The following is a 25,262-nucleotide window of genomic DNA, read 5'->3' on the forward strand; positions in this document are numbered from 1 at the left end:
CAGTTCAACCAGGTGCTTTTCCCAAAGAGCACAGCACAGTCGGGTCTCTCTGCACAGTCGGGTCTCTCTGCACAGTCGGGTCTCTCTGCACAGTCGGGTCTCTCTGCACAGTCGGGTCTCTCTGCACAGTCGGGTCACAAGTACCTAATGTGACCATCAAGGTGCACATCTTCAGTTGCTGAAAATAATTTATAGTCTAGTAAACAAAAACTCAGACTTCCACTGACTGGTTTACTGAAAGCAAGAAGCACATACAACAAAAACACAATTTTTGGATCTTTCCCCATAAAACCCACGACATTTTTACACACTGCTCAGACCACAAGAGGGTGCTGTTTACTGTAAGCCAGGCTACTACTACAGGAAAGATTCCAGATAACACAAAAGACAATGTCAAAGAACAACTATTTTCTTTTTTAAATCATTTTATTTTGAAGTACCATAGAAAACTTAAGTACCAGTCTAAGACAAACACAGCATTGGCATAAGCTGTTGATTTGTACACTGAGAAAAGGCTGCGTTTGGTGATAGACTGGGGACAGAACATAACCAAATGGATGACATCAGAATTGTGCAGACATTAAAGCCAGCAGAACGCTACAATCACACCGGACAGCTCAACAGTGCCCCCGCTGCTCTCCTCCAAATAGGATGAACAAAATTCTCAGCACGCATTTTCACCAGCCATTCATCCCCAATGATTTGCTTAATGATAATAAAAAGATAGAGAGCATGCTGCACTTGCAGGGACCAAAGGCTTCAGGTTATGCTGCTGTCTCCGATGATGCTGGCGATTGTTTATCTTTTAGTTTTTACCGAATCGGTTTACAAAGGACGAAAAAAAAAAACAAGGACAAAGAAAACTGACTGAATGATTTTAAAAAGCACACAACCTACATATTACTTACGGTATAACACAAATACACAAGCAGGTGGAGGAGATGGGACCTATCGACTGACATCCCCCAGCACACACGCCTGGTCTCTCTCATGTGACTAACATTGCTTTGTGGGAAGCGATTGCACCAAACACAGACGTCAGCAACTGACTACAGTACATGAATTGAAACACAATAAAGATTAGCTTTGTAATTTAGTGCAAAGTCTAAATTATTGTCATTTGGCAGACTGATATTGGTGTGTAGCTGACGAGTGGGGCAATTATGGCCCACACATTTTTCTTTTAGTTTCTGAATAAAGAAGACAGAATATCTGTCTTTGGAAAAGATTTCGACAGCTGCAGAATCCACATTTGATTACAAATGTATGTAAATTTGGTACTGTCAAACTTCTGTCAATGAACACTACAAAAAAAATTGCACTTTTTCAAAAAAGTCAAAGGAAACAGATATAAAATATCCAGCATTTCTATATAGTGCAGAACTCCAGTAGGTGATAAAGTTTAGATCTTTTGCTTTTCAAAGGGGCCATTTTGGACCCCGTAACTATCAACATTTGTGGTGGAAAGTTTTGGTTTGAAAGCAGTGTTAGATCCTAGAGTTCCATTGTCTTGAGGGAGCACAAGTACAAAAACAAAAGACTTGCGCAGTCTTAAAAACTTCAAGTTAAAAATAAGAAAATGATTTTTAAACAATAGTCAAGTTTTTTCACCCTACTTCTATTTTCTCTAATAAAAAGACAAACAAATTTGTTTTTAAAGATTTTCTCTATTTGGTTAATTGGAAATTGTAAACAAGTATAAATGTATGGAAAGAAATAATATTTAAGCTAGCTTATTTAAAATAATCTGTCAGGTTATGATGAACAAGTAAACAAATGTACAAGTAAAGGAAGCAATTGGACAGCTTAAAAAAACTAACCAAGAAGCCAATCCAAAGCCAGCATGGCTGCAATTCAGCCATTCTGACTTGGGGCCATTCTGACGTGTGGCTTCCCTCAGTCAACAGAGCTCCTTGTCAGGTCAAACAGAAAGGAATAAAAGCAAAGGCCAGCCTGTACAGCTTAAGGGCGGCATCCCAGCCTGCGTAGCTGAAGGGCGGCATCCCAGCCTGCACAGCTTAAGGGCGGCATCCCAGCCCGCACAGCTTAAGGGCAGCATCCCAGCCTGCGTAGCTGAAGGGCAGCATCCCAGCCCACGGGCCGCCTGACATTTGTAGCGTGTCTTTGTAGTGCATTCAGCAGATTTTCACACCCGTTCATCAGTCTCATCTTTCTCCCACCCACACATGCTCTCTAGTTCAAGCTAACTGCTGAGATAAAGCTATGAAGGCTGCCAAAGGGAGGAGACACTGACACAATGTACCTCCCGTCTTTATTTTATTTGCTTTCAGAAAACACCCCACCAGTTTCAAAATGGAAACTGTAAGACTTCCACAGCTTGGTTTAAACAAAAATGAGCGGACTCCTAGACACAGCCACGCACTGGGCAGATGAAGATGTCTTCTGGCTCGCTGCAGGCCCAGTTTGGAAAATACTGGCATGGCGTCTGTCAGCTGAGGCAGCACTTTGTCAGGTGATGCAACAGAGACCATTTCCTGCATAAGTCTATCTCCATAAAATCTGCACAAAACACAGCCAGAGCTAAACAGCTTCTCACAGTCTGAGATAATGTCGGTCACCTGTATTCAGGGCCACCCAACAGAAAAATACAACCTGCATTTCATTAAATGATATGTACAAAAAATACCCCAAAGCTCAGCACTCAGTGTGAATTTCTCTTAAACATCTCGTAAGATGTGACCTACTTGTTGTGATCAAAAGATTTTGTCCATTGGGTCAGACAATTTAAGAACAATTACAGACAGTCACAACACATCAATGTTGCGTTATGATTTTAGTATGTACAATCAACTCCTGCAGCCCCAAAACATCATCCTGCTCTTTCCCTGAAAGCAAAACGCTTCAAGGGCCTGGTTCACATCCATGTGAAACTGTGTGCATGACGACATTCATCTTACCTCTAATAGTCTTCAAAACATTAACGCTTATCCAATTAATTTGGCAGTATAATCATCCATGTTAGTTAACTGGTATCTATTCACTCTTATCGTTAATGTTAATTCAAAGCATCTGGATTTACTAAACGTAGCATTCCTAAGCTTGACTTTCCGCTATGCAAGTGGCATTTCAGAAATGACTATGATGTTTAAAATAAAACGGGAAGTGTAATGCATATCTAACACCATCTGCACTGTGCAGTCCTGCAGGGGGGACATCATGTATGGGACGATTCCATTACTGCACGGAGGCCACAGAAATGGCTCACACTGCTTAATGTAGATGGCGGCTCTTTTTTGGCCCCCGCAGTCAGCTCACTCCACACCAGGCTCAGAAAATCCCAGCTTACATCCTGCCCCAGAACAAAACTGTAAATACACCGTTATGATACTCAGGTACGAAGAGGCACGCTTTTCGGGGACCAACTCCCCTCAGACACAGCAGTTAATAAAGGAATCCATCGCTCTCCTGGCTCGGGCAGGACCACGGGCGGCCAGCTGGCCGAACTGGACCGAGCGGGTGATGAGAAATGAGAAATCCAACCTGCGGCTCCAGAACGGGCTACAGTCTCCCCCCATGTCTGCTATTTTTGGATTTCAAATGATGGTGTTACTGTTAGCTACAAAATCCACACACAAGGACTCTGTCCCTGTAAACCGACAGTGAGGGGCCCCTTAAACTAGAAAGTACAGCTCAAGGTCAGGCAACTCCTTCCTGTACATATACTTATATCCATTACTATTTATGCATATTGTACAGATATACAGTTTAAACAGTACTAGTAACAAGTGCTTAGATTATATCTCTGAAGGAGAAAATTCCATGCAGTCTTTAAAATGAAATCTCTCACGTCACTATTTCCAAGCTTCCAAACCAGGAGAAGCTGGTCTGCTGCATGAATGTCCTTCATTTGGCTTAAACTGACTTGATATGATGAATCTATAGCATCTTTCTAAAAAAAAAAAAAAATGCAGGTGGCAATTTCTCCAGGGCTCCTCATGCAAACTAACATGCCCTACGGCTTTTGTACATCAGATTGCGTCCAAAACAGGCGAGAGGACGGAAAGCGGCTTGGAGGAGATGCACAAGGATTATTTAGCGAGAAGGAATTGCCTCCCGGTGATGCGGATCACTTAGTCGCACTCAGGCTAAAAAAGGCAAAATGAACAATTTCTTCATTCCGGCCACAGCCCAAACCAGGAAAAAGTACATAATGTGATGAGCGGAAAAGATGGAGCAGAAATGTTTTTCTATGATGTAAAGAAAGAAAAAAAGCAGTGAGAAAATGTAAATGCGTGACAGGCCAGAAGGTGGCCGACGGCCCCTTATTCCCCGGCTCCTTACAGCCGCTGACCTTCTTAGACCTTCTTAGCTCTCGGTTTCAGAAGACAAGCCAGAATGGGCCCTACGGGCTCCCTATGTAAGGAGAGTCTGTCCCTCCGAAACGGAAGCTCATACGAGCAATGCATGTTTCCTAAAGCACCAATTCCACTCCACTGTCCGGTCCCACGTGTTCAGCCTAACCAGTAACCAGGCACAGGAACCACTTCAAATCACAAAGGAGAAAAACACTTTCAAAGAACCGAAGAACCTAAGAAACACTTAAAATCTAGGCAAGAGGGCTGATTGTTAACATGTTTAACTGGTTAACACTGAAATAACTCAAAGCTACTTTAAATAGTACAGTACACTTCAGTATCCAGTCCTCCTTGATATGAGTCATGGGACCTAATCTGAGATTCGAGTACAAAAGGGACGAACATCAAAAGCGTGAGTCTTTGCCCCTCAGCTGCGTTCATCTGGGATGCTGGGTGAGGGCAGGATAGGCCAGGGTCACATTCAGCGAGTCATTGTGCTGGACCAGCGAGGCATCCCTGTAGTGCAGGACCAGGGCCTTGAGGGAGCCGTACAGGTTGTAGGGCTCCGCAAATCCGTACCCCGTGGCCGTCTTGAAAATCACACAGTGTTTGACGTCTCCGTCAACGCTGCAGCCAGACACACAGAAATTAAAGCAATGAGTCAGTAAGGAAACACAAACCTGCCACGGCGCTGCTGAACTCTCCGACCGGATTGGTCAGAAGAGCAGTGATTGACCTATGACCTCACACATAGCGCCAGCAAGGTAAATCACAGTAGTAAATCAATGCACTATTGTAACTACTTAAAACAAAACTACTTCAAATTGATGTAGAACATAATTTAAAATTAAACTAAATATAAATGTTTGATCATTGGCAGACAAAATTAGTTTGTTATTAATAAATGTGTTTTTGGCTTGTAAATGTGAAAATATTGTCTTTAAGTATAAATGTGTAGTTAGCGTGTGATAAGCCGGCTGCCACACTACAAGCCATGCACTAATGCACTTGTAAACATACTCTGCTGTTCGGGTGGTTCTTCGCCTCCAGTGTATAATGAACATTTACCCTGTACATCAGATATGATCCATTGCTGATCCAAGTAAATAGAAGTTTTTAGATAAAAGGCAGGATGCTCTGGGCTTTAGAGAGGCACGTTTGGGGGGGGGGATGCAGAGGCTGGGGGTGCAAAAGCACCTGAACCTTTTACCCGAACAGCTGAAGGTTCCCCCCTTATAACTGCCGATCACACAAAATGTACTTAGGGGACCCCACCAGTGACAAAGTTGATTTAGGGGACTTACACCACGGAGCAGGCAAAGGCGCCCTTCTGCGTCTGGCAGTCGCGGATCAAGAAGGTTCCATCCCGCTTGGCCCTGAGCAGCTCCTCGGCCTGGATGCGCTTCACATCCCCCATGTACCAGGTGCGCTCGTCGTGATGTGGGAGCTCCTCCTCCTCGTCCACCAGCGAGGAATGGCTGGGGCAGGGAAGGAGAGGAGAGGACCTCAGAGGTGACGACTGCTTTAGCTGCACGGGTGGCGTGTATGAGGGGCTGACACCCCAGCTGGGCGTCACAATAATTACAAGAAAGCATCAGACTGTCAGTTTCTACAGCAATTTCACATTACCAAAAATCTCAAAGTGTGTCACAGTCAAAGCTAGCTTACTGCAATCCTTGCAGTCAACACACCTGCATAGATGAGTTTTAAGGTCTTTTCAAAAATATTTTCCAGGATCCAACTAGTCTCATAAACTGGAAATTGGAAGATTGCTCCACAATCAAGGCGCATACAGAGAAGCACAATGACCCAGACTAGACTATCCGGATTCTGAAGGACAATTGGAGTTGAAAAGAGGTCAGTAAGTGGGGCCTTTGCCATGGAGAGACTCTGTATTCCCACTGTAGAGCTAAGACTGCAGTGATGTGGGTTGAGTTTTCTAACCCTAACCCTGGCAGCACTGCAATCTTGTAAGGGAACACAAGGGGAGGCCACACTGCAATGTCAGTATGCAGTGGCGTAAACACATACATAAGCCTTTCAGCATGTAAAAAGCACTGAAGACCTTAACCAGGAGACATAAGTGAGAGTTCACAGTCAGCAGAAAACCTAAGCGAGACCTCAAACTTCACACTAAGATCAGTGACCACAAGGGTAGAGATGCTCTGGGCTTCCAAAAAATATGGCCTCCGACTGTTATCATGTGGAGCAGAATGGCGTTACGACTCATCCAACACCAGATCTCACTCAAGCAGGTGATGGCAGTTTAGTCAGGTCTGGTGTTGATGTGCTTCTCTCCATGTCATCTGTATAATTATCTGACCCAGAAGTAGCACGCAGATGAGAAAATGAGTGGAGCCCACCACTGACCGTTGGGGAACACTGCAGGCAAGAGGTGACACCAGATCTATGTCCCGTAGAAACAAACTGCTGTCTTTTAGAGAGGTAAGACACCCAATGGTGTTTCTGATAAACAAATGTAATCCCTTAATCTTTGCAGGATATGAGAAGGGTGAAGATTGCAGGAGACCCAGAGTCAGCAGCTGTAACAGCTAATTGTGAGTAACTCTATCAAGGATGGGTTCCGTACTAGAAAGGGTCTAATGTCTGACTGGAATCTTTCAGAGCGATTATGGGAGTTTGTGTGAGACACTATCTGACCGGTTAGAACCTTTCAGGCCCCCGGCAGAGAAGGGGAGCTTACAGACAGGCCTGATAACAGAGAACAAGCCGTAATCAAGCACTTATTGCTGTAATGAGAATTACAGCAGATGGGCAGATTTTAAGCCTGAGGAAGGAATGGGGGCTATAAGCAGACCCACCCCTGCCTCTCCGCCTCTCGCCTCGGGCAACTCCGCAGTGGAATAGAGTCCAGCCCCTTTCCAGGTAGGCTCCAAAGCCCGAGCCGTGTGTTGAGGTGAGTATGACTATATCTAGTCAGTATCTCTCTACCTCTGGCACCAGCTCAGGCTCCTATCCCACCCACCAGGTTACATCCCATGCGCCTAGAGCCAGACTTGGTCAGGGTGGATCCAGGTAACCCTTTCAGGTGCCCAGCCGAGCCCCATGGGGAGAGGTCTGGCCAGCGGGCGCTCGCCAACGGGCTCCCTCCCCAAGCCTGTACACCCCAAAATAGAAACAAACTTAATTGTATTAAATAGAGCAAACTTTAAACTGTCTTCAGTTTAAAAGTTCAACTAAAATTTTAGTAGTTGTAACTTCTAACGCAATTTTCAGTTTGTTAAACTGAATATGTTTGACGAAGTACAACTTACTGCTGGATTAAGTTACCTAAAGCTCAGTACTGAAGTCACAGTCCACCATAAATTCTCGATGTGTCATTAAGTGCGTCTCAGTGAGCATACACTGGCGGAACATGGGAAGAATGACTGCTGAATAAGAATCTGGTGAATCAAAGGGTACTTTGTTTAGCATTAGATGTGAGTCCTGTTTACCTTGGCATTCTGTGATGTTTGAGTTTTAATATCTGAGAGTGGCGATTACAGAAATAATACTATTTTATATTAGTTATGGGCTGCATGCTGTAATGAGTTATTCCAAATGTTTTATTAATATCAGTGAGATGCAGCTGAAACTGCAAAAACTTTTAAATTTCAGGAAAACGGGGACAGCTGCCAAGCTAATGCCGGCCTCATGGAATTGAGGCAAGTTTAGTGCTTCCATGAACGGATTTCAGAAATGCAACTTGTTATAAAACCACAAAAGAATCTGTAAATTTCAAAATCTGAATTGGTAAAAAAAAAATAAAAAAATATACAATTATAACTACAATTGCACTCTCCTTAAGAATTACATGACACACACAAAACGGGCTCTAGGCGCTTCCTGAGATTCTGCGAGATGCCTGCTTTGGATTTTTGGGATAATGCAGGGTTAGTTATGAAGTGTGATGCCTTTTAGATGTTAAACTTGCTGTATGTCATGTGAATTTGTTCAAGCCATGGTTGGTCAGGGGTCTATATTTGAATTTTTTTCCAGATGGTGATGAGTCAGAACCTGCGGTTACACCAGTGACCCTTCTGACAGTCAGCAGTGAGAATACCAACTAGTCCAGTTCACTACCAGCAAGAAAGTCTTTGTTGTCATTGGAAATTAAGATGACGTGAGTACTGACACCTTTTTGGTAATTTTCACTCTTATCTAGGCACTATATCTTTGATATCCCGAAGGACTGACAAACACTTCCGAATTCATTCATTTGCTTGGTCTGTCACCTAGATTACGGACTCTCAAGAATGAATTAATGATACATGTGTAGAAACTGTTCTGGGAGGGTATAAAAAGCATTGATGTCTACCCTGCATTGCATTGTACTGAAAAGTAGCACTTTCTGCACTTACACTGATATGTAATATACTGATTCACAGCAGATGTTCATGTTAATGCAGCTTAGCATGGCTGCTTGGTGCTCAAAGTTACTCTGCTTTGGCTGTCATTTAAAGTATTTTAAAAACTGGGAAGCCAGTTCGAAAACTGCAGATAAGCCAGTGAAGCCTGATCTTTTGCTTATTTTATAACATATATATAATATAACATATTTTCTTATGTTACATAGTGTTTGAATCTGGAGCATTAGCTGCCAGTCTGCTGGGTCTGAACAAGAGTGATCCAAGTACTACGAGTAACTCCCACTGCCTCATGGACCCCTGCGGACACGTCCGTTATAGGTGAAAGATATGTTCAAGAATATATGATGCATCACATTATCCTTAAATCTGTGAATTGTTAAACTGTAGCATAAATGTGGAAAATGCTCATTTTAAGTCCTCCATCCTGAGCATTTGATCTGATTCATTCTGCCGTAAGCAGAAAGGAAAAGTCCAGCCTTAAAGAAGGTTTATGTTCTTACATAGTCTCTTGCACCATATATGTGGATATGTTGTATTTTTATTACAGTATTATTTACTACACATTTGTATGATGTCAAAGTAACTGATTGATAAATCTGACTGACAAGAGCGAATGCCTTTGAGTTGTATGTTTATTAACATGTAATAGGTTTTTAAGTTAAAAAAGTTTAACATTAACTTAATTACAGTAACTTAATTTGATCTCCGAATAAAATCTTAGTTTACACATTATTAAAATAATTTGGTACACAAATTTAATTTAACGTCACTTAAATAGCACAGATAACACAAAAAAATGTATCATTTGATTAAAAAAACATTATTTGAAGTTGACTAACTTAATTTTTTGGGGCAACTCATTGCCTCAGTTTGTTTGAGTCTGCTAACTTATTACGGTTTACAGTGTAACAAAAATGAATTAGATGCTGGAGGAACAACATGGTGTCCCCCGGACGGCCCCAGAATGCCCTCCCCCCATCTGATCCCTACTCCTCCCACACTCCCCATCCTCTCTCTCTACCCCACCTACCACCCTCCTTAATGAAATCTTTAAAAAGCCAACTTTGTGAGACTTGTCTCAATGTAATCAGGTTCACCAGATGTGCGTCTGTGGTTGTCCTTTCGTGTACTACCACTATGAGGCGCTGCTTCAATTTTGGTGTGATTTGTCTCAAACTGTGTTCAGGATCTTCACCAGTGCAAATTGTCTGCAAAGTTTGAAAAAGATCTGTCAAATATTTTTTGAGTTATCACACTAAAGGCGGCGGGCCGGTCCCAAAACCATATGTAGTCCCCATCTGGTCAATACAATACTGCCCTACAGAGGCAAAACATAGTAACTATGCTGACAGTGGGACTAAGAAAAGTGACTTCTATGTTTTTTGATCATATAAATAGCAGGAACTTAGCTGAACCAAGATATTTTGTTGCAAGATAGAGTATAAAACATGGTCATAACTCAATTTTGATAAAACATGCAGTTACAGTGTTTCACCTCTGTATGGTATATACTCCCTGCAGTTACAGTGTTTCGCCTCTGTATGGTATATACTCCCTGCAGTTACAGTGTTTCGCCTCTGTATGGTATATACTCCCTGCAGTTACAGTGTTTCGCCTCTGTATGGTATATACTCCCTGCAGTTACAGTGATTCACCTCTGTATGGTATATACTCCCTGCAGTTACAGTGTTTCACCTCTGTATGGTATATACTCCCTGCAGTTACAGTGTTTCGCCTCTGTATGGTATATACTCCCTATGAGATTCTAATCTAGCCAATGCTATGAGTTGCACCCTCACCACCAAACTACGATGTGATGACAGACAGTCCCTTTAAACATTTAAAATGCTTAAATAGTGACCTCTCTTACTATCCACTTTTATCCCTCACATTCACAGAATTCTGCACACTTACCCTTCTGTGTCGTTCTTCATACCCAACCACTCCTGGATCTTCCTTTGCCTGGTGCCCTTCTGCGTGAGCCATCTGCAAACCAAGGAAGCAGGCCATTAAGCAGAGCTCCTGACATTCAGCTGGCACTCACTCCCTGCCGGGGCTCCGTCGCTCAGCGGCGCGGTTCTGACGTACACTATGTACTGGTCTCGGAGTTTCCTCAGCTGCATGAGGTCAGGTTTCAGGCTGTTCATTCGCTTGTCAATCTCACGGTTATCAGACACTTGTTTCTTCAAATCCTGCTCAAGCTTCCTCTTACTGTCGTGAATCTCTGCCACCCTGGACCTCAGCTTCTCAGAATTGCTTTGGATTCTGAGGACATAAAGCAAAAAAGGTCTCCTCAGCTTTGTTCAGTAGACAAGTTGCAGTAGGTAAAGTCTGGGGATTCATAAAGCGTAACGGCACACATCAGCCTGGGACTGGGTGACACACCGCTGGATCTCCTTGTCATTGCCCTCCTTGGTGAATTTCTCCATATACTCCTTGCTGTGGCGTTTCTGAGTCTCACACTGCTCCTCAAAGATCTTGATGGTCTCATTAAAAGCCTCAATGGCTGTGCGCTTCATCTGCAGCTCCTACACACACAAGATACAGCCGTCGGGTTTAGTCTGTTTTTTTGTACAGTGTGTATTTCTGTGTAGTGCAACTGACATCACATTAACTTTTGAGGTATATTAAAATGATGTCATTTGTTCGTCCAGTAGATAGCCAAAATATCAGTAACAAAATTTTAGGATTAAATAACACTAAACTAGATTAAATGTTTTAAATCATTCAACCGTATTGTATGTGACCTATAATAATCCATGTGCATGAGATTTGTATTATATGCTAAATTTTAATTAGTTTTTCATTTTTACCTCATCTCTGTAACTCTTGCTTTCATTAAATCATTTTTTGTATAAATAAATGGTAATATAACAAACCTGATTAATTACTCAGAGGCAAAATCTACAAATTACACAGTTGTATAATTTGAGTGTGTTGTCAAACTAAATTTAAAAATTAGAGAAAATGGCCATGTTACGGAAAAGAGTTCCTGAGAATGACCCCTCTGCAAAAGCTTAGGGTTAGGGTTACCTGGGATGAGCGCATGTACTCCTCGTACAGGACGTCATATTCCCGGCTCTTCTCCTGGTACTGTTCGTGGTAGACCTTCAGCTGCTCACCAACAGCTTCGATACTGTCCTCCTTCACCAGCTGTTCCTTTGGACGGAAGAGACGCAATACCCAACATATTACAGGTACTCCATACACAGTGTATATATATATATATATATATATATATATATATATATATATATATATATATACACACACACAGTCAATATATATCATCCATCCATGTTCTAACCACTTATCCTTGTCAGGGTCGAGGGGACTGGAGTCCAAGCTGCAAAGTTCAGGCCATAAGGCCAGCTGTGCACTTAATGTGACACCAGTCTAAAAATGTTCATTTCTACTTAGTCCCATGTTCCTTAAATTTAGGTTCAAATATAGATTCAAGAATTTGGGATGCTACAATGGGTTTGTGCCCTGTACCCACAGATTCCAGGATAGGTTCCAGACCCCTGCGACCTTGCATAGGACAAGCAGGTACAGAAAATAGATGGATGGATGTATTCTGGAATGATCAATTGAAATGAATGAGCCACTAATGGCAGAGCAAAGGGAGCAGGGCTGTGCCTGGGAGACTCTGGTGGGCTGGTACCTGCTGGGATTTGGAGATGGGGTAGAGGAGCCTCGTGTCCAGCTTGGGGTTGTACTGCGCTAGCGACTCGTGCCGGTAGTGGGTGATCAGCTCCACCACCGACGCGAAGGTCAGTGGCTCAGAGAAGCCATACTTGCCCCCCCGATGGAAGATCTTGATCAGCTTATTGTTTCCACCTTTCCTGTGAGGCACAGAGATGGCAGACTTTGGTCAACACCCAATCAGCTAAGCCCCCACCCTCAACACAGACAGCAGCCGATCAGCTAAGCCCCCACCCTCAACACAGACAGCAGCCGATCAGCTAAGCCCCCACCCTCAACACAGACAGCAGCCGATCAGCTAAGCCCCCACCCTCAACACAGACAGCAGCCGATCAGCTAAGCCCCCACCCTCAACACAGACAGCAGCCGATCAGCTAAGCCCCCACCCTCAACACAGACAGCAGCCGATCAGCTAAGCCCCCACCCTCAACACAGACAGCAGCCGATCAGCTAAGCCCCCACCCTCAACACAGACAGCAGCCGATCAGCTAAGCCCCCACCCTCAACACAGACAGCAGCCGATCAGCTAAGCCCCCACCCTCAACACAGACAGCAGCCGATCAGCTAAGCCCCCACCCTCAACACAGACAGCAGCCGATCAGCTAAGCCCCCACCCTCAACACAGACAGCAGCCGATCAGCTAAGCCCCCACCCTCAACACAGACAGCAGCCGATCAGCTAAGCCCCCACCCTCAACACAGACAGCAGCCGATCAGCTAAGCCCCCACCCTCAACACAGACAGCAGCCGATCAGCTAAGCCCCCACCCTCAACACAGACAGCAGCCGATCAGCTAAGCCCCCACCCTCAACACAGACAGCAGCCGATCAGCTAAGCCCCCACCCTCAACACAGACAGCAGCCGATCAGCTAAGCCCCCACCCTCAACACAGACAGCAGCCGATCAGCTAAGCCCCCACCCTCAACACAGACAGCAGCCGATCAGCTAAGCCCCCACCCTCAACACAGACAGCAGCCGATCAGCTAAGCCCCCACCCTCAACACAGACAGCAGCCGATCAGCTAAGCCCCCACCCTCAACACAGACAGCAGCCGATCAGCTAAGCCCCCACCCTCAACACAGACAGCAGCCGATCAGCTAAGCCCCCACCCTCAACACAGACAGCAGCCGATCAGCTAAGCCCCCACCCTCAACACAGACAGCAGCCGATCAGCTAAGCCCCCACCCTCAACACAGACAGCAGCCGATCAGCTAAGCCCCCACCCTCAACACAGACAGCAGCCGATCAGCTAAGCCCCCACCCTCAACACAGACAGCAGCCGATCAGCTAAGCCCCCACCCTCAACACAGACAGCAGCCGATCAGCTAAGCCCCCACCCTCAACACAGACAGCAGCCGATCAGCTAAGCCCCCACCCTCAACACAGACAGCAGCCGATCAGCTAAGCCCCCACCCTCAACACAGACAGCAGCCGATCAGCTAAGCCCCCACCCTCAACACAGACAGCAGCCGATCAGCTAAGCCCCCACCCTCAACACAGACAGCAGCCGATCAGCTAACCTCACACCTTAACCCTAACAAAGAGAAAGTGACTTCATTAAGCAGAAATCTGTAAGATTCCCCCTATGATTCTTCAGCTCCTAGAGCACGTCTTTAATATGATGTTTGCTTGTGTTGCATTGCGAGGTTTTTAATCTGAATAGAAGCAGACGCAAAGTGAAGAGTAACTGACCCATAACTGAAATGCTTGGTGTCTGACTCATGCTTATAATCCGTAACCCATCTGCTTATAAAAATGTAAATTTTATATTCAATTTTGACCAGGCAGAAGAATACTACAGCAGAACCAAACACCTTTAACGTTCTAGTTCTCTATGGCCCACTGGTGGGGGGTGCTGGTTCTGCTTGATGCAGGTTAACTGGAGTCACTCCTCATTTCGCCACATGGGCACGGTTCTATCGAGCTGCAGCCTGCATGATAGCCGACTAGGGCCTCTGCATCTATACTGCAGACATGCAATTAATGGCACTTTCTGTAACTCACCTGAGGGTCAAGGTGTACTCTCCCTGAACTTTACTGGAAGCATCTCGGACCAGGAAAGTGCCATCGGGCATGTCTCTCATCTTGTCATTTACCTCCTCTCTAGAGGAAAAAAAGACCAAGGGATAATTATGGAACAAAAACAATAAACCATGTCTAGCTGTGAGAAGTCTGGTTGCAGAGGGGGTGGGGCAGCATGGCTATGGTGGGAGGAGCACTGTATGAGGGGGGGCACTATGCCTAGGGTGGACAGAGCACTGTATGCAGAGGGTTGGGGCACCATGCCTAGGGTGGGTGGAGCACTGTATGCAGATGGGTGGGGCATCATGCCTAGGGTGGGTGGAGCACTGTATGCAGATGGATGGGGCATCATGACTAGGGTGGGTGGAGCACTGTATGCAGATGGTGGGGCATCATGACTAGGGTGGCTGGAGCACTATGTGCAGAGGGTTGGGGCATCATGGCTAGGGTGGGTGGAGCACTGTATGCAGATGGATGGGGCATCATGACTAGGGTGGGTGGAGCACTGTATGCAGAGGGTTGGGGCATCATGACTAGGGTGGGTGGAGCACTGTATGCAGATGGGTGGGGCACCTTGCCTAGGGTGAACAGAGCACTGTATGCAGACGGATGGGGCATCATGACTAGGGTGGCTGGAGCACTATATGCAGAGGGTTGGGGCATCATGACTAGGGTGGGTGGAGCACTATATGCAGATGGGTGGGGCATCATGCCTAGGGTGGGTGGAGCACTGTATGCAGATGGGTGGGGCATCATGCCTAGGGTGGGTGGAGCACTGTATGCAGATGGGTGGGGCATCATGCCTAGGGTGGGTGGAGCACTGTATGCAGATGGGTGGGGCATCATGCCTAGGGTGGGTGGAGCACTGTATGCAGATGGGTGAGGCATCATGACTAGGGTGGCTGGAGCACTATATGCAGAGGGTTGGGGCATCATGACTAGGGTGGCTGGAGCACTGTATGCAGATGGGTGGGGCATCATGACTAGGGTGGGTGGAGCACTGTATGCAGATGGGTGGGGCATCATGCCTAGGGTGGCTGGAGTACTATATGCAGAGGGTTGGGGCATCATGCCTAGGGTGGGTGGAGCACTGTATGCAGATGGGTGGGGCACCATGCCTAGGGTGAACAGAGCACTGTATGCAGATGGATGGGGCATCATGACTAGGGTGGCTGGAGCACTATATGCAGAGGGTTGGGGCATCATGACTAGGGTGGCTGGAGCACTATATGCAGAGGGTTGGGGCATTATGGCTAGGGTGGCTGGAGCACTGCATGCAGAGGGTTGGGGCATTATGGCTAGGGTGGGTGGAGCACTGTATGCAGATGGGTGGGGCACCATGCCTAGGGTGGGTGGAGCACTGTATGCAGATGGGTGGGGCACCATGCCTAGGGTGGGTGGAGCACTGTATGCAGATGGGTGGGGCACCATGCCTAGGGTGGGTGGAGCACTGCATGCAGATGGGTGGGGCACCATGCCCAGGGTGGGTGGAGCACTGTATGCAGATGGGTGGGGCACCATGCCTAGGGTGGGTGGAGCACTGTATGCAGATGGGTGGGGCATCATGCCTAGGGTGAACAGAGCACTGTATGCAGATGGGTGGGGCATCATGCCTAGGGTGGGTAGAGCACTGTATGCAGATGGATGGGGCACCATGCCTAGGGTGGGTGGAGCACTGTATGCAGATGGGTGGGGCTCCATGCCTAGGGTGGGTGGAGCACTGTATGCAGATGGGTGGGGTATTACCTTGAGATCTCACCCCAGTACCACTCGGCGTCGCTCAGTTGGGCGCTCCCGCTGGGGACGGAGGACACTGCCATCTTGGCAGGCTTGGGAGGGAGGGCTGTGAAATAAGGAACAAAGATACATGTTGGAAACAAAAGCAACCATTTTAGACAGAGACGGGAAGTGCTGTTCCATCCTTTGGTCACCTGGGGGCGCCTCCTCCTGTTCCCAGCTTCTCTCCAGCAGAAGTCGCTCCAGAAGCTGGACTGGGAAGTCCTCGTCCACTTCCGGCCTTACAGGAGACACAGATTAAAAGCCGTCACTGCACTGTGCTGTCTTCGGGGCCACTCTCCCCATACAAGGCCTTAGTGTACCGCATTACCAATAAAAACTATTTACGAGAGTACAGAGTCGCTCTGTGTGAAACAGAATCCACCCTGACGGGCCAGGGAGACGCTTTCAAGAATACGAACACCAGTCAAGCCTGAAGGAACAGCTACACCACGAGGAACATCTCTGTTTTGGGTGGATCCATTTTAAGATCAGTCCTATTACTAACAGATAAAGACCTCAAAAGGAATTTAAGGAATCCTTCCTCACGTCACACCACTCAGAACATCATTAAAATGAGCCTGGAAAAGGTGTCTTTCTCCTCCTCCTCCCGCCTGCTCGGTACCCTGGGCTGGGGTCAGCTTTTAAAACTTCAAACTTTGATCCTTTCTCTTAAAATAACTGTACTATGGCTCCATAAAAGCCGGAGGTGCGGAGCTGAGGCACGCAGTGTCCTCTAGAGCGGCGCTATCACTTCCTGGTCCAGGCTGTCACACACGCTTGTATATTTAGTGCTTCCCCCCCTATTCATGCCTTCAGTTTTGCCTTCCCTCTAGGTGCCAGGGGTTATCTGCTGCCCCACCCCCAAAAGTGAGTCGTCTCCCGCCAGCTTAGTGACCACCCTCAGCAGCCCTGAACGGCCCCCGCTCCATCCGCTTGTAGCTCACATAACGACAGATGGGTGGCGTCACTAACTCAGCTGGCATTAAAGGTTTATTTTTACCCAGAATTATCTAAGCCTCACTATTTCTCACTCTTATTCCCCTGCTTCAGGACAGCAGAAGCTGCCTCAGGATATCAGGAGTTCCTGTTGTTATGGGGGCAGTGAAGGTGACTGGCGGCATGCTCACCCTGTGGCAGGGGCCTGGAGCAGCAGCGGGCCGAAGAAGGCAGCGGTGGCACGGGGGTCCAGCCCGTTGGTGCCAGAGTGCTGGCACACGGTGTCCAGGTGCCTCAGCAGGTACTGCACAGTAAGCAGGTTCTGCACCGGGACGGTAGGCCCCTCCAGGGCCTTCATCAGGCCCCCGGCACCACGCTCCGGTGTCAGGGTATCTGTGAGAGGACATCCCACCAGGGAGTTTTGGTGAGTGCTGCACGCTCAGCCGGACAAGCCAGTCGGCGCATCAGCCCACGGCCCCACCTACCTTCTCCTCGCTTCAGCGCCTCCTGCAGGGCGGGATAGAGGGCAGGGGGGATTACAGGGACAGGCAGCTCCCGGAGGTACGTCTGCAGAGCCACCGAAAGCTCGTCCACGTGACAGAGGTCCAGGTCCACCGGGGACAGGTCCGCTGAAGGGAGGTGTTCAGCACGGTCACCAAATCCACACTCGTAGTTCACCACACACATGCCTCTTATAAAGTCCCCCTTCCCCGTGGGACTGCAGAGCGTCCCATTACGTGCCCCACTGTAGTGACCTGCCCGCTGGGCTGCAGGAGCTGCCCGAGGCTGCCCAGGCTCGCCCTATGCCAGGTGACTCCTCAAAATAAACCGCCTCAAAACACGAGCCCCGAGTCCCAGTGCACCACGCCTGAGGGCATTCGCCAGCTGCGAGACCCCACCCATCCGCCCCGATTCCCTTGACAGTCCATAGGCACGTGCCGGGGGGGTGGCTGCAGGGCTCTCTGGGGTACCTGATGTTTCGACCCATCAGGACACGCCTGGACTTGCTCAGACTGCAGGCTTCTCACTGACAACGCAGATACAGGAGTACAGAGCAGCAACTCATAGGTACAGCCAGGACCTTCCCTTTCACTACTACAGCTGCAGGCAAGACAGCTACCCGCAAGACCACTACAGGCAAGACAGCTACCCGCAAGACGACTACAGGCAAGACAGCTACCCGCAAGACGACTACAGGCAAGACAGCTACCCGCAAGACGACTACAGGCAAGACAGCTACCCGCAAGACAGCACTGACACTGACTTTTCTCTAGCATCATTTTTTTGCCAGTTATTCACCCACTCCCCTGGTTCACAGGAACATTTAGTCAAAATGGCAAGTCATTTTTGTTGCCCTGAGGATTCATATACACAGTCTGTGCCCCTGGATAACATGTGGCTCCAAAGGCACTGCCCCCGTGTCACATACAGGGGGGCCAAGTCAATCGCAAGCCACCAGTTCTTACCGCTAATAAAGCGACAGGTCGGAAGCAGGCAAGACAAACACCACGTAAATGGAGACTGGGCAGCTCCCTTTGCAGTAACACTGCTGTTAACACATTATAAAATGGTAAGTTTGGATTTTAGAGGCTTTAAACAGAGTATTCGGACCAGAGCCGCTCGGGGAGCACGCACATGCACACGTATGCATGTGTGGCTCACTAGCCATCTGACATGCTTACCAGAGCACACTGGTGTTATGAGGGGCGAATGCGCCTTACCGAGGTTCAGGGTCTGTCCAGAGGAGCTCGTCGTCCTGTAGAGCGTCTGGCAGTTCAGACCTGCAGCAGAGACAGCAGCAGTCAGGCCAGCGGTCGGCCCGGTGCCCCCCCCGCCACACGTATGAAAACATTTTGAACAGCAGGCCGGCGCCTATATATAGCTACGGAGTCACTAAGCAGAGCTTTGACACAAACTGGCCTATTTATATCGGCAAAATCCTGGAGTATGACCGTCTGGGATTCAGGACGGGAGAGATACATGGGGGCGCCGCCACCGTGACAGACAGCCTGGGGTGGGGGTGCAGCTTGGGGTTAGGCTTAGACTGGCCCCCAGTGGGGGCGGACAGCAGTACGCGCTGTAACCGGACCGGTTACTCCCCCGTGAAAGTCCGCGACAGACACAAGCAAAGAATCATGACTTTCTGCCACCTCTGGCTTGGCACCATCACCCCGGCATTATCGGTATTCACTCTGGCTTGGCACCATCACCCCGGCGTTATCGGTATTCACTCTGGCTTGGCACCATCACCCCGGCGTTATCGGTATTCACTCTGGCTTGGCACCATCACCCCGGCGTTATCGGTATTCACTCTGGCTTGGCACCATCACCCCGGCGTTATCGGTATTCACTCTGGCTTGGCACCATCACCCCGGCGTTATCGGTATTCACTCTGGCTTGGCACCATCACCCCGGCGTTATCGGTATTCACTCTGGCTTGGCACCATCACCCCGGCGTTATCGGTATTCACTCTGGCTTGGCACCATCACCCCGGCGTTATCGGTATTCACTCTGGCTTGGCACCATCACCCCGGCGTTATCGGTATTCACTCTGGCTTGGCACCATCACCCCAGCGTTATCGGTATTCACTCTGGATATGCACATTACAGCCATAAGCGCTTGCCGAAATTCTGACTCTTGTATTTTAACCAGCAGAAATCTGAAAAGCTGGCTACCTCAGTCCCCTTTGATAGGCTGTTTGGCAGTAATCAGCTACTTTATTACACTATTGATTAGTCGGTACATCACACTGAGCTGCTTTAGGGCCGTTTTGTACTCCACAGTCGCAACGCGTTCTCATACACATGGCCGTCACACGTGTCATGCATTCATTCCACACATCGTTTGTGCAGTTATGCGTGGAATTAATGCCACGTGTTTGCAAGATGCAGTACCGCCAAATATCTTGGGGATGGTACGGTCTCCTTTCGTAATAGGACTGTGTGTTTATATACAGTATTTAGTATTAAAGTAGTATCTGATTTTTTTTTTTTAGAATGAGTGCCTGGATGACTTAGATGATATAAGCAGTGTGATATGTACGAAGTACAATGGAATCCTTACTTGAATGCCTTCCCCACAGACTACAGACAATTAACATGACAATGAAACACTACAGTACATAAACACTAATTAGGACTGGGCCATGTGCGATAATACTGACATCGCAAGTTATGCACAATTATACACATGTAATTGTCACATTGCAGCTGTGCTAAGATCAGGCTTTTGTATACCTTCATACTGTATGGCCATTATACAGCGGTATAAGGTATTTTTTTCATAAATATCGATCACGTTTCACTTGAACATTTGCATGAGCTCTGCATGTGCTCTCCGTACTAATCAATCATTTTCATCATTGCCATTTAAATCACTCACAGGCGTGTTTGAGCCACAGAATCAGCTGTGGTAGGAGTGAGTGTAAAACATTTCATGCCGCAGCCTCATTTAAACAAGCAAGACCCGAAACTAAGAAGCCAACCCAGATGGTTTTCTCACACTGCCCTCTGGTGAACTTGTAATCCTCCGCACTGACATAAAACTATGTGTGTATGAACAGAAACAATGCTTGCATAGCAACAGCATGCATAAGGGCACACATTGCAAGCATTTAAACTGGCTCTTAGAGACAGGCACGGCATCTGACGGGCACGGAGTCTGACAGACAGGCACAGCATCTGAGGGGCGCAGAGTCTGACAGACAGGCACAGCGTCTGACGAGCACGGAGTCTGACAGACAGGCACAGCATCTGAGGGGCACGGAGTCTGACAGACAGGCACAGCATCTGAGGGGCGCAGAGTCTGACAGACAGGCACAGCATCTGACGAGCACGGAGTCTGACAGACAGGCACAGCGTCTGACGAGCACGGAGTCTGAAAGACAGGCACAGCGTCTGACGAGCACGGAGTCTGAAAGACAGGCACAGCATCTGAGGGGCGCAGAGTCTGACAGACAGGCACAGCGTCTGATGAGCACGGAGTCTGACAGACAGGCACAGCATCTGAGGGGCACGGAGTCTGACAGACAGACACAGTCTCTGATGGGCGCAGAGTCTGACAGACAGGCACAGTCTCTGATGGGCGCAGAGTCTGACAGAGGCACAGCATCTGACGAGCACGGAGTCTGACAGACAGGCACAGCATCTGAGGGGCGCAGAGTCTGACAGACAGACACGGAGTCTGACAGACAGACACAGTGTCTGATGGGCACGGCATCTGACTGATAGGGACGGCATCTGACGGGCATCACATAAGTACCAAAATCCGGAAGAACCAATATACACCACATAAGTAACGTGGTTCCAGAAGGTATCTTTGAATGCTGCCCCAAGTTTTTAAAAGAATCATTATGTAAATCTCTGTAGTTACCACACCAAAGAAAATGCTGGAAAGGAGGATGGGATACTTATCACTCGATCCCAACCTCTCCCTCTGTTTTAACAGCTGGAATATAAATGCCACAGACTAAAGAGGCTTACACCTCATAACTGACCAAACGACCAACATTAAAATCACAGTCATAGGACCAATAAGGGCACCTTCTCTTACCGTTCCTTTCAATGGCCTCCACCAGCTTCACCAGGAGGGGGGGTGCAGTTTCTGGGGGTGAGAACTGGTCTTTCAGATCCTGAACGGGGACAGCTGATGGAGCAAGCAAACAAAGACAGTAGGCGTTTTATATTGCAAAACAAAGTCGAGAAATGCCATTTCATTCATCTGAACGCAATACACCAGAACGCAAAATTAGTGAAATATTAAATAACACAGACATAAGTCTAACACAGGGGTGGCCAATCTTATCCGCAAAGGGCCGCTGTGTATGCAGGTTTCTGGGATAGGTCAGCTGTTCAAACCCAGGTGTGAGGACTCTTCAGTCAATCAGTCCTCTAATTAGTAATCTAATTAGGGAGTTGCATCGAAACCCCACATATACAGCAACCGTTTCTTGATAAGATTGGCCACCCCTGGTCTAACACAATACAAAATTCTTAAAAATCAAACCATAATTTGACAGGCTTCTAATACACTTGAGCATAATCTTTACTCTCCTGAACACTGTTAAATATACATCATTTAGGGTTTTTTGAGGTGGGTCAGCGCCATAACCACCCGCCACCCTAAATCCCGCCAACACGGGTAACTATCAATCTACAGACAAAAATAAATTTACTTCTTATTAGGATGTGAAAGCAAAAAAGGCTTCATGAGAACTCGACAAACACAAAGGGGCTACCCTCATAGCTGAAAGAGGCCCCACTTTTAGAGAATACCCCCTTAAGGTCTCCATTCGGGGGCTGCCCCTTGCGTGACTAAGGTCTGGAAAGCGCCTCAGCAAAGCACAATAAAAGATAAAAAAAAAAAAAAAGTGGGAAAGGGCCGGTGGCCGTAAGCCAGCAGCTCGTTCTGAGCCCACCGCAAGTGCAGAGGCAGGCCGAGTGCTGGGAGGGGGGCAAACCAGCCCTCATCACTCATTCCTGCATGTCAGCACATTCCAGCTCCGAGCCGCTGCATGTTAAGCATGGAAATCCGCCCCCCCCCCCCCTCCGTCTCGCATGTCCAGTCTCCACAGCCCATGCCCGCCAGACCCTGCCATTTTGTTTGTGCTCGCCGTGGACCCGTCTGGACCCGTCTGGACCCGTCCTGACCCCCCTATGCCCACTGTGCAGTTCTCCAAACTCTGGCAGTTAAAGTTTCAGTCCAATTTACCAAAAAATTCCAGAGAAAAGGGAAAGTGAATGTGAAGCGTGGGGAACATTTTCCAGGTGGTTCTGCAGGGGGTGCTGTCACTTCTGGGGCTGAATATTTAAACATGTCCCTGCTGTGAGCGTCTGGAGTTTGCATGCCCCCATGTCACACGGGTTTCCTCCCACAGTCCAAAAACATGCTGTAAGGTGAACTGGGGTCTCCAAATGGCCCACAGTCTGCCTGAGCCTTGTTAAGGGCCGACATTTTGTCCAGAGTGTCTCCAGCCTTGTACTGCATGGCTACCATCTCACTGTAACCCTGTCAGGGATAACTGATGAGACCTGCAACAAATTAACACGGTGGCACGTTCCCAAAGTTCACCCTCTCACGTAAATGTGATTGAGCATTAGCTTCCGTGCAAAGAGTATGACTTTCTGGAAAAGTAGTTGCAACCAGGAAACCATTCTGTGTTTCTGGAGAGGGAAGCAAGGAATGACTGAATTAGAGCTGCTTAAGCAACGGAAGCTCGGGAATAGCCAGGAGGAAACATGCCCAGGGAAACAGGAAGTGAGGTCATTACAATCTGGCACTCTATCCTATAGGCTCCTAGAAGGTACAAAGATCCTTGGTCACAAGGAATCCTGATAGCAAAGACACTCAAGACTGGTCCCACCAAAGGCCCACTGTTGATCTGTGCAAGTTGAAGACATTATTAATGGACAGAATCCTGCAGTTTTCCAAACAAACAGCGAACATGAGTCAATTTCTAAGCCCCTGGCTCATGATTAAAAGCGAATAATGTATTTATATGTGTACTTATCTAACAGTTAGCAGTATGTCACCATTAATGTCACAAACCATCAAGATGCTGACTAATGTACTGCACACAGATCCACAGGGTGACCGCAATGTACTGCACACAGATCCACAGGCTGACCGCAATGTACTGCACACAGATCCACAGGGTGACCGCAATGTACTGCACACAGATCCACAGGGTGATCGCAATGTACTGCACACAGATCCACAGCCTGACCGCAATGTACTGCACACAGATCCACAGCCTGACCGCAATGTACTGCACACAGATCCACAGCCTGACCGCAATGTACTGCACACAGATCCACAGCCTGACCGCAATGTACTGCACACAGATCCACTGGCTGACCGCAATGTACTGCACACAGATCCACTGGCTGACCGCAATGTACTGCACACAGATCCACTGGCTGACCGCAATGTACTGCACACAGATCCACAGGCTGACCGCAATGTACTGCACACAGATCCACAGCCTGACCGCAATGTACTGCACACAGATCCACAGCCTGACCGCAATGTACTGCACACAGATCCACAGCCTGACCGCAATGTACTGCACACAGATCCACAGGCTGACCCGATGTACTGCACACAGATCCACAGCCTGACCGCAATGTACTGCACACAGATCCACAGCCTGACCGCAATGTACTGCACACAGATCCACAGCCTGACCGCAATGTACTGCACACAGATCCACTGGCTGACCGCAATGTACTGCACACAGATCCACAGCCTGACCGCAATGTACTGCACACAGATCCACTGGCTGACCGCAATGTACTGCACACAGATCCACAGGCTGACCGCAATGTACTGCACACAGATCCACAGCCTGACCGCAATGTACTGCACACAGATCCACAGCCTGACCGCAATGTACTGCACACAGATCCACAGCCTGACCGCAATGTACTGCACACAGATCCACAGGCTGACCGCAATGTACTGCACACAGATCCACAGGCTGACCCGATGTACTGCACACAGATCCACAGCCTGACCGTAATGTACTGCACACAGATCCACAGGGTGACCGCAATGTACTGCACACAGATCCACAGCCTGACCGCAATGTACTGCACACAGATCCACAGCCTGACCGCAATGTACTGCACACAGATCCACAGCCTGACCGCAATGTACTGCACACAGATCCACAGCCTGACCGCAATGTACTGCACACAGATCCACTGGCTGACCGCAATGTACTGCACACAGATCCACAGGCTGACCGCAATGTACTGCACACAGATCCACAGCCTGACCGCAATGTACTGCACACAGATCCACAGGCTGACCGCAATGTACTGCACACAGATCCACAGGCTGACCCGATGTACTGCACACAGATCCACAGGGTGACCGTAATGTACTGCACACAGATCCACAGGGTGACCGCAATGTACTGCACACAGATCCACAGCCTGACCGCAATGTACTGCACACAGATCCACTGGCTGACCGCAATGTACTGCACACAGATCCACTGGCTGACCGCAATGTACTGCACACAGATCCACAGGCTGACCGCAATGTACTGCACACAGATCCACAGGCTGACCGCAATGTACTGCACACAGATCCACAGGCTGACCGCAATGTACTGCACACAGATCCACA

The 25,262-nt window shown here is 48.0% G+C and overlaps 1 protein-coding gene across 3 annotated transcripts in view; it reads right to left on the reverse strand.

The window, feature by feature from the left end:
- Positions 1-407: 407 nt before the first annotated feature.
- Positions 408-25,262, reverse strand: part of pik3r2 (phosphoinositide-3-kinase, regulatory subunit 2 (beta)) — a 43,543-nt gene continuing 18,688 nt past the window's right edge. For all 3 annotated transcript variants that reach the window (XM_072699557.1, XM_072699558.1, XM_072699560.1), the window contains 14 exons: positions 21,681-21,773; positions 18,849-18,908; positions 17,613-17,756; positions 17,319-17,520; positions 16,344-16,429; positions 16,159-16,255; positions 14,395-14,493; positions 12,351-12,531; positions 11,720-11,845; positions 11,072-11,214; positions 10,775-10,951; positions 10,601-10,672; positions 5,621-5,794; positions 408-4,943 (listed from right to left, as the gene is read on the reverse strand). In XM_072699557.1, coding sequence (XP_072555658.1) covers positions 4,754-4,943; positions 5,621-5,794; positions 10,601-10,672; positions 10,775-10,951; positions 11,072-11,214; positions 11,720-11,845; positions 12,351-12,531; positions 14,395-14,493; positions 16,159-16,255; positions 16,344-16,429; positions 17,319-17,520; positions 17,613-17,756; positions 18,849-18,908; positions 21,681-21,773 — 1,844 coding nt within the window. In that variant the 3' untranslated portion in view covers positions 408-4,753. The remainder of the gene's footprint in view (positions 4,944-5,620; positions 5,795-10,600; positions 10,673-10,774; positions 10,952-11,071; positions 11,215-11,719; positions 11,846-12,350; positions 12,532-14,394; positions 14,494-16,158; positions 16,256-16,343; positions 16,430-17,318; positions 17,521-17,612; positions 17,757-18,848; positions 18,909-21,680; positions 21,774-25,262) is intronic.

Source organism: Paramormyrops kingsleyae, chromosome 15 (assembly GCF_048594095.1).
Source record: "Paramormyrops kingsleyae isolate MSU_618 chromosome 15, PKINGS_0.4, whole genome shotgun sequence".
Lineage (NCBI taxonomy): Eukaryota > Metazoa > Chordata > Actinopteri > Osteoglossiformes > Mormyridae > Paramormyrops > Paramormyrops kingsleyae.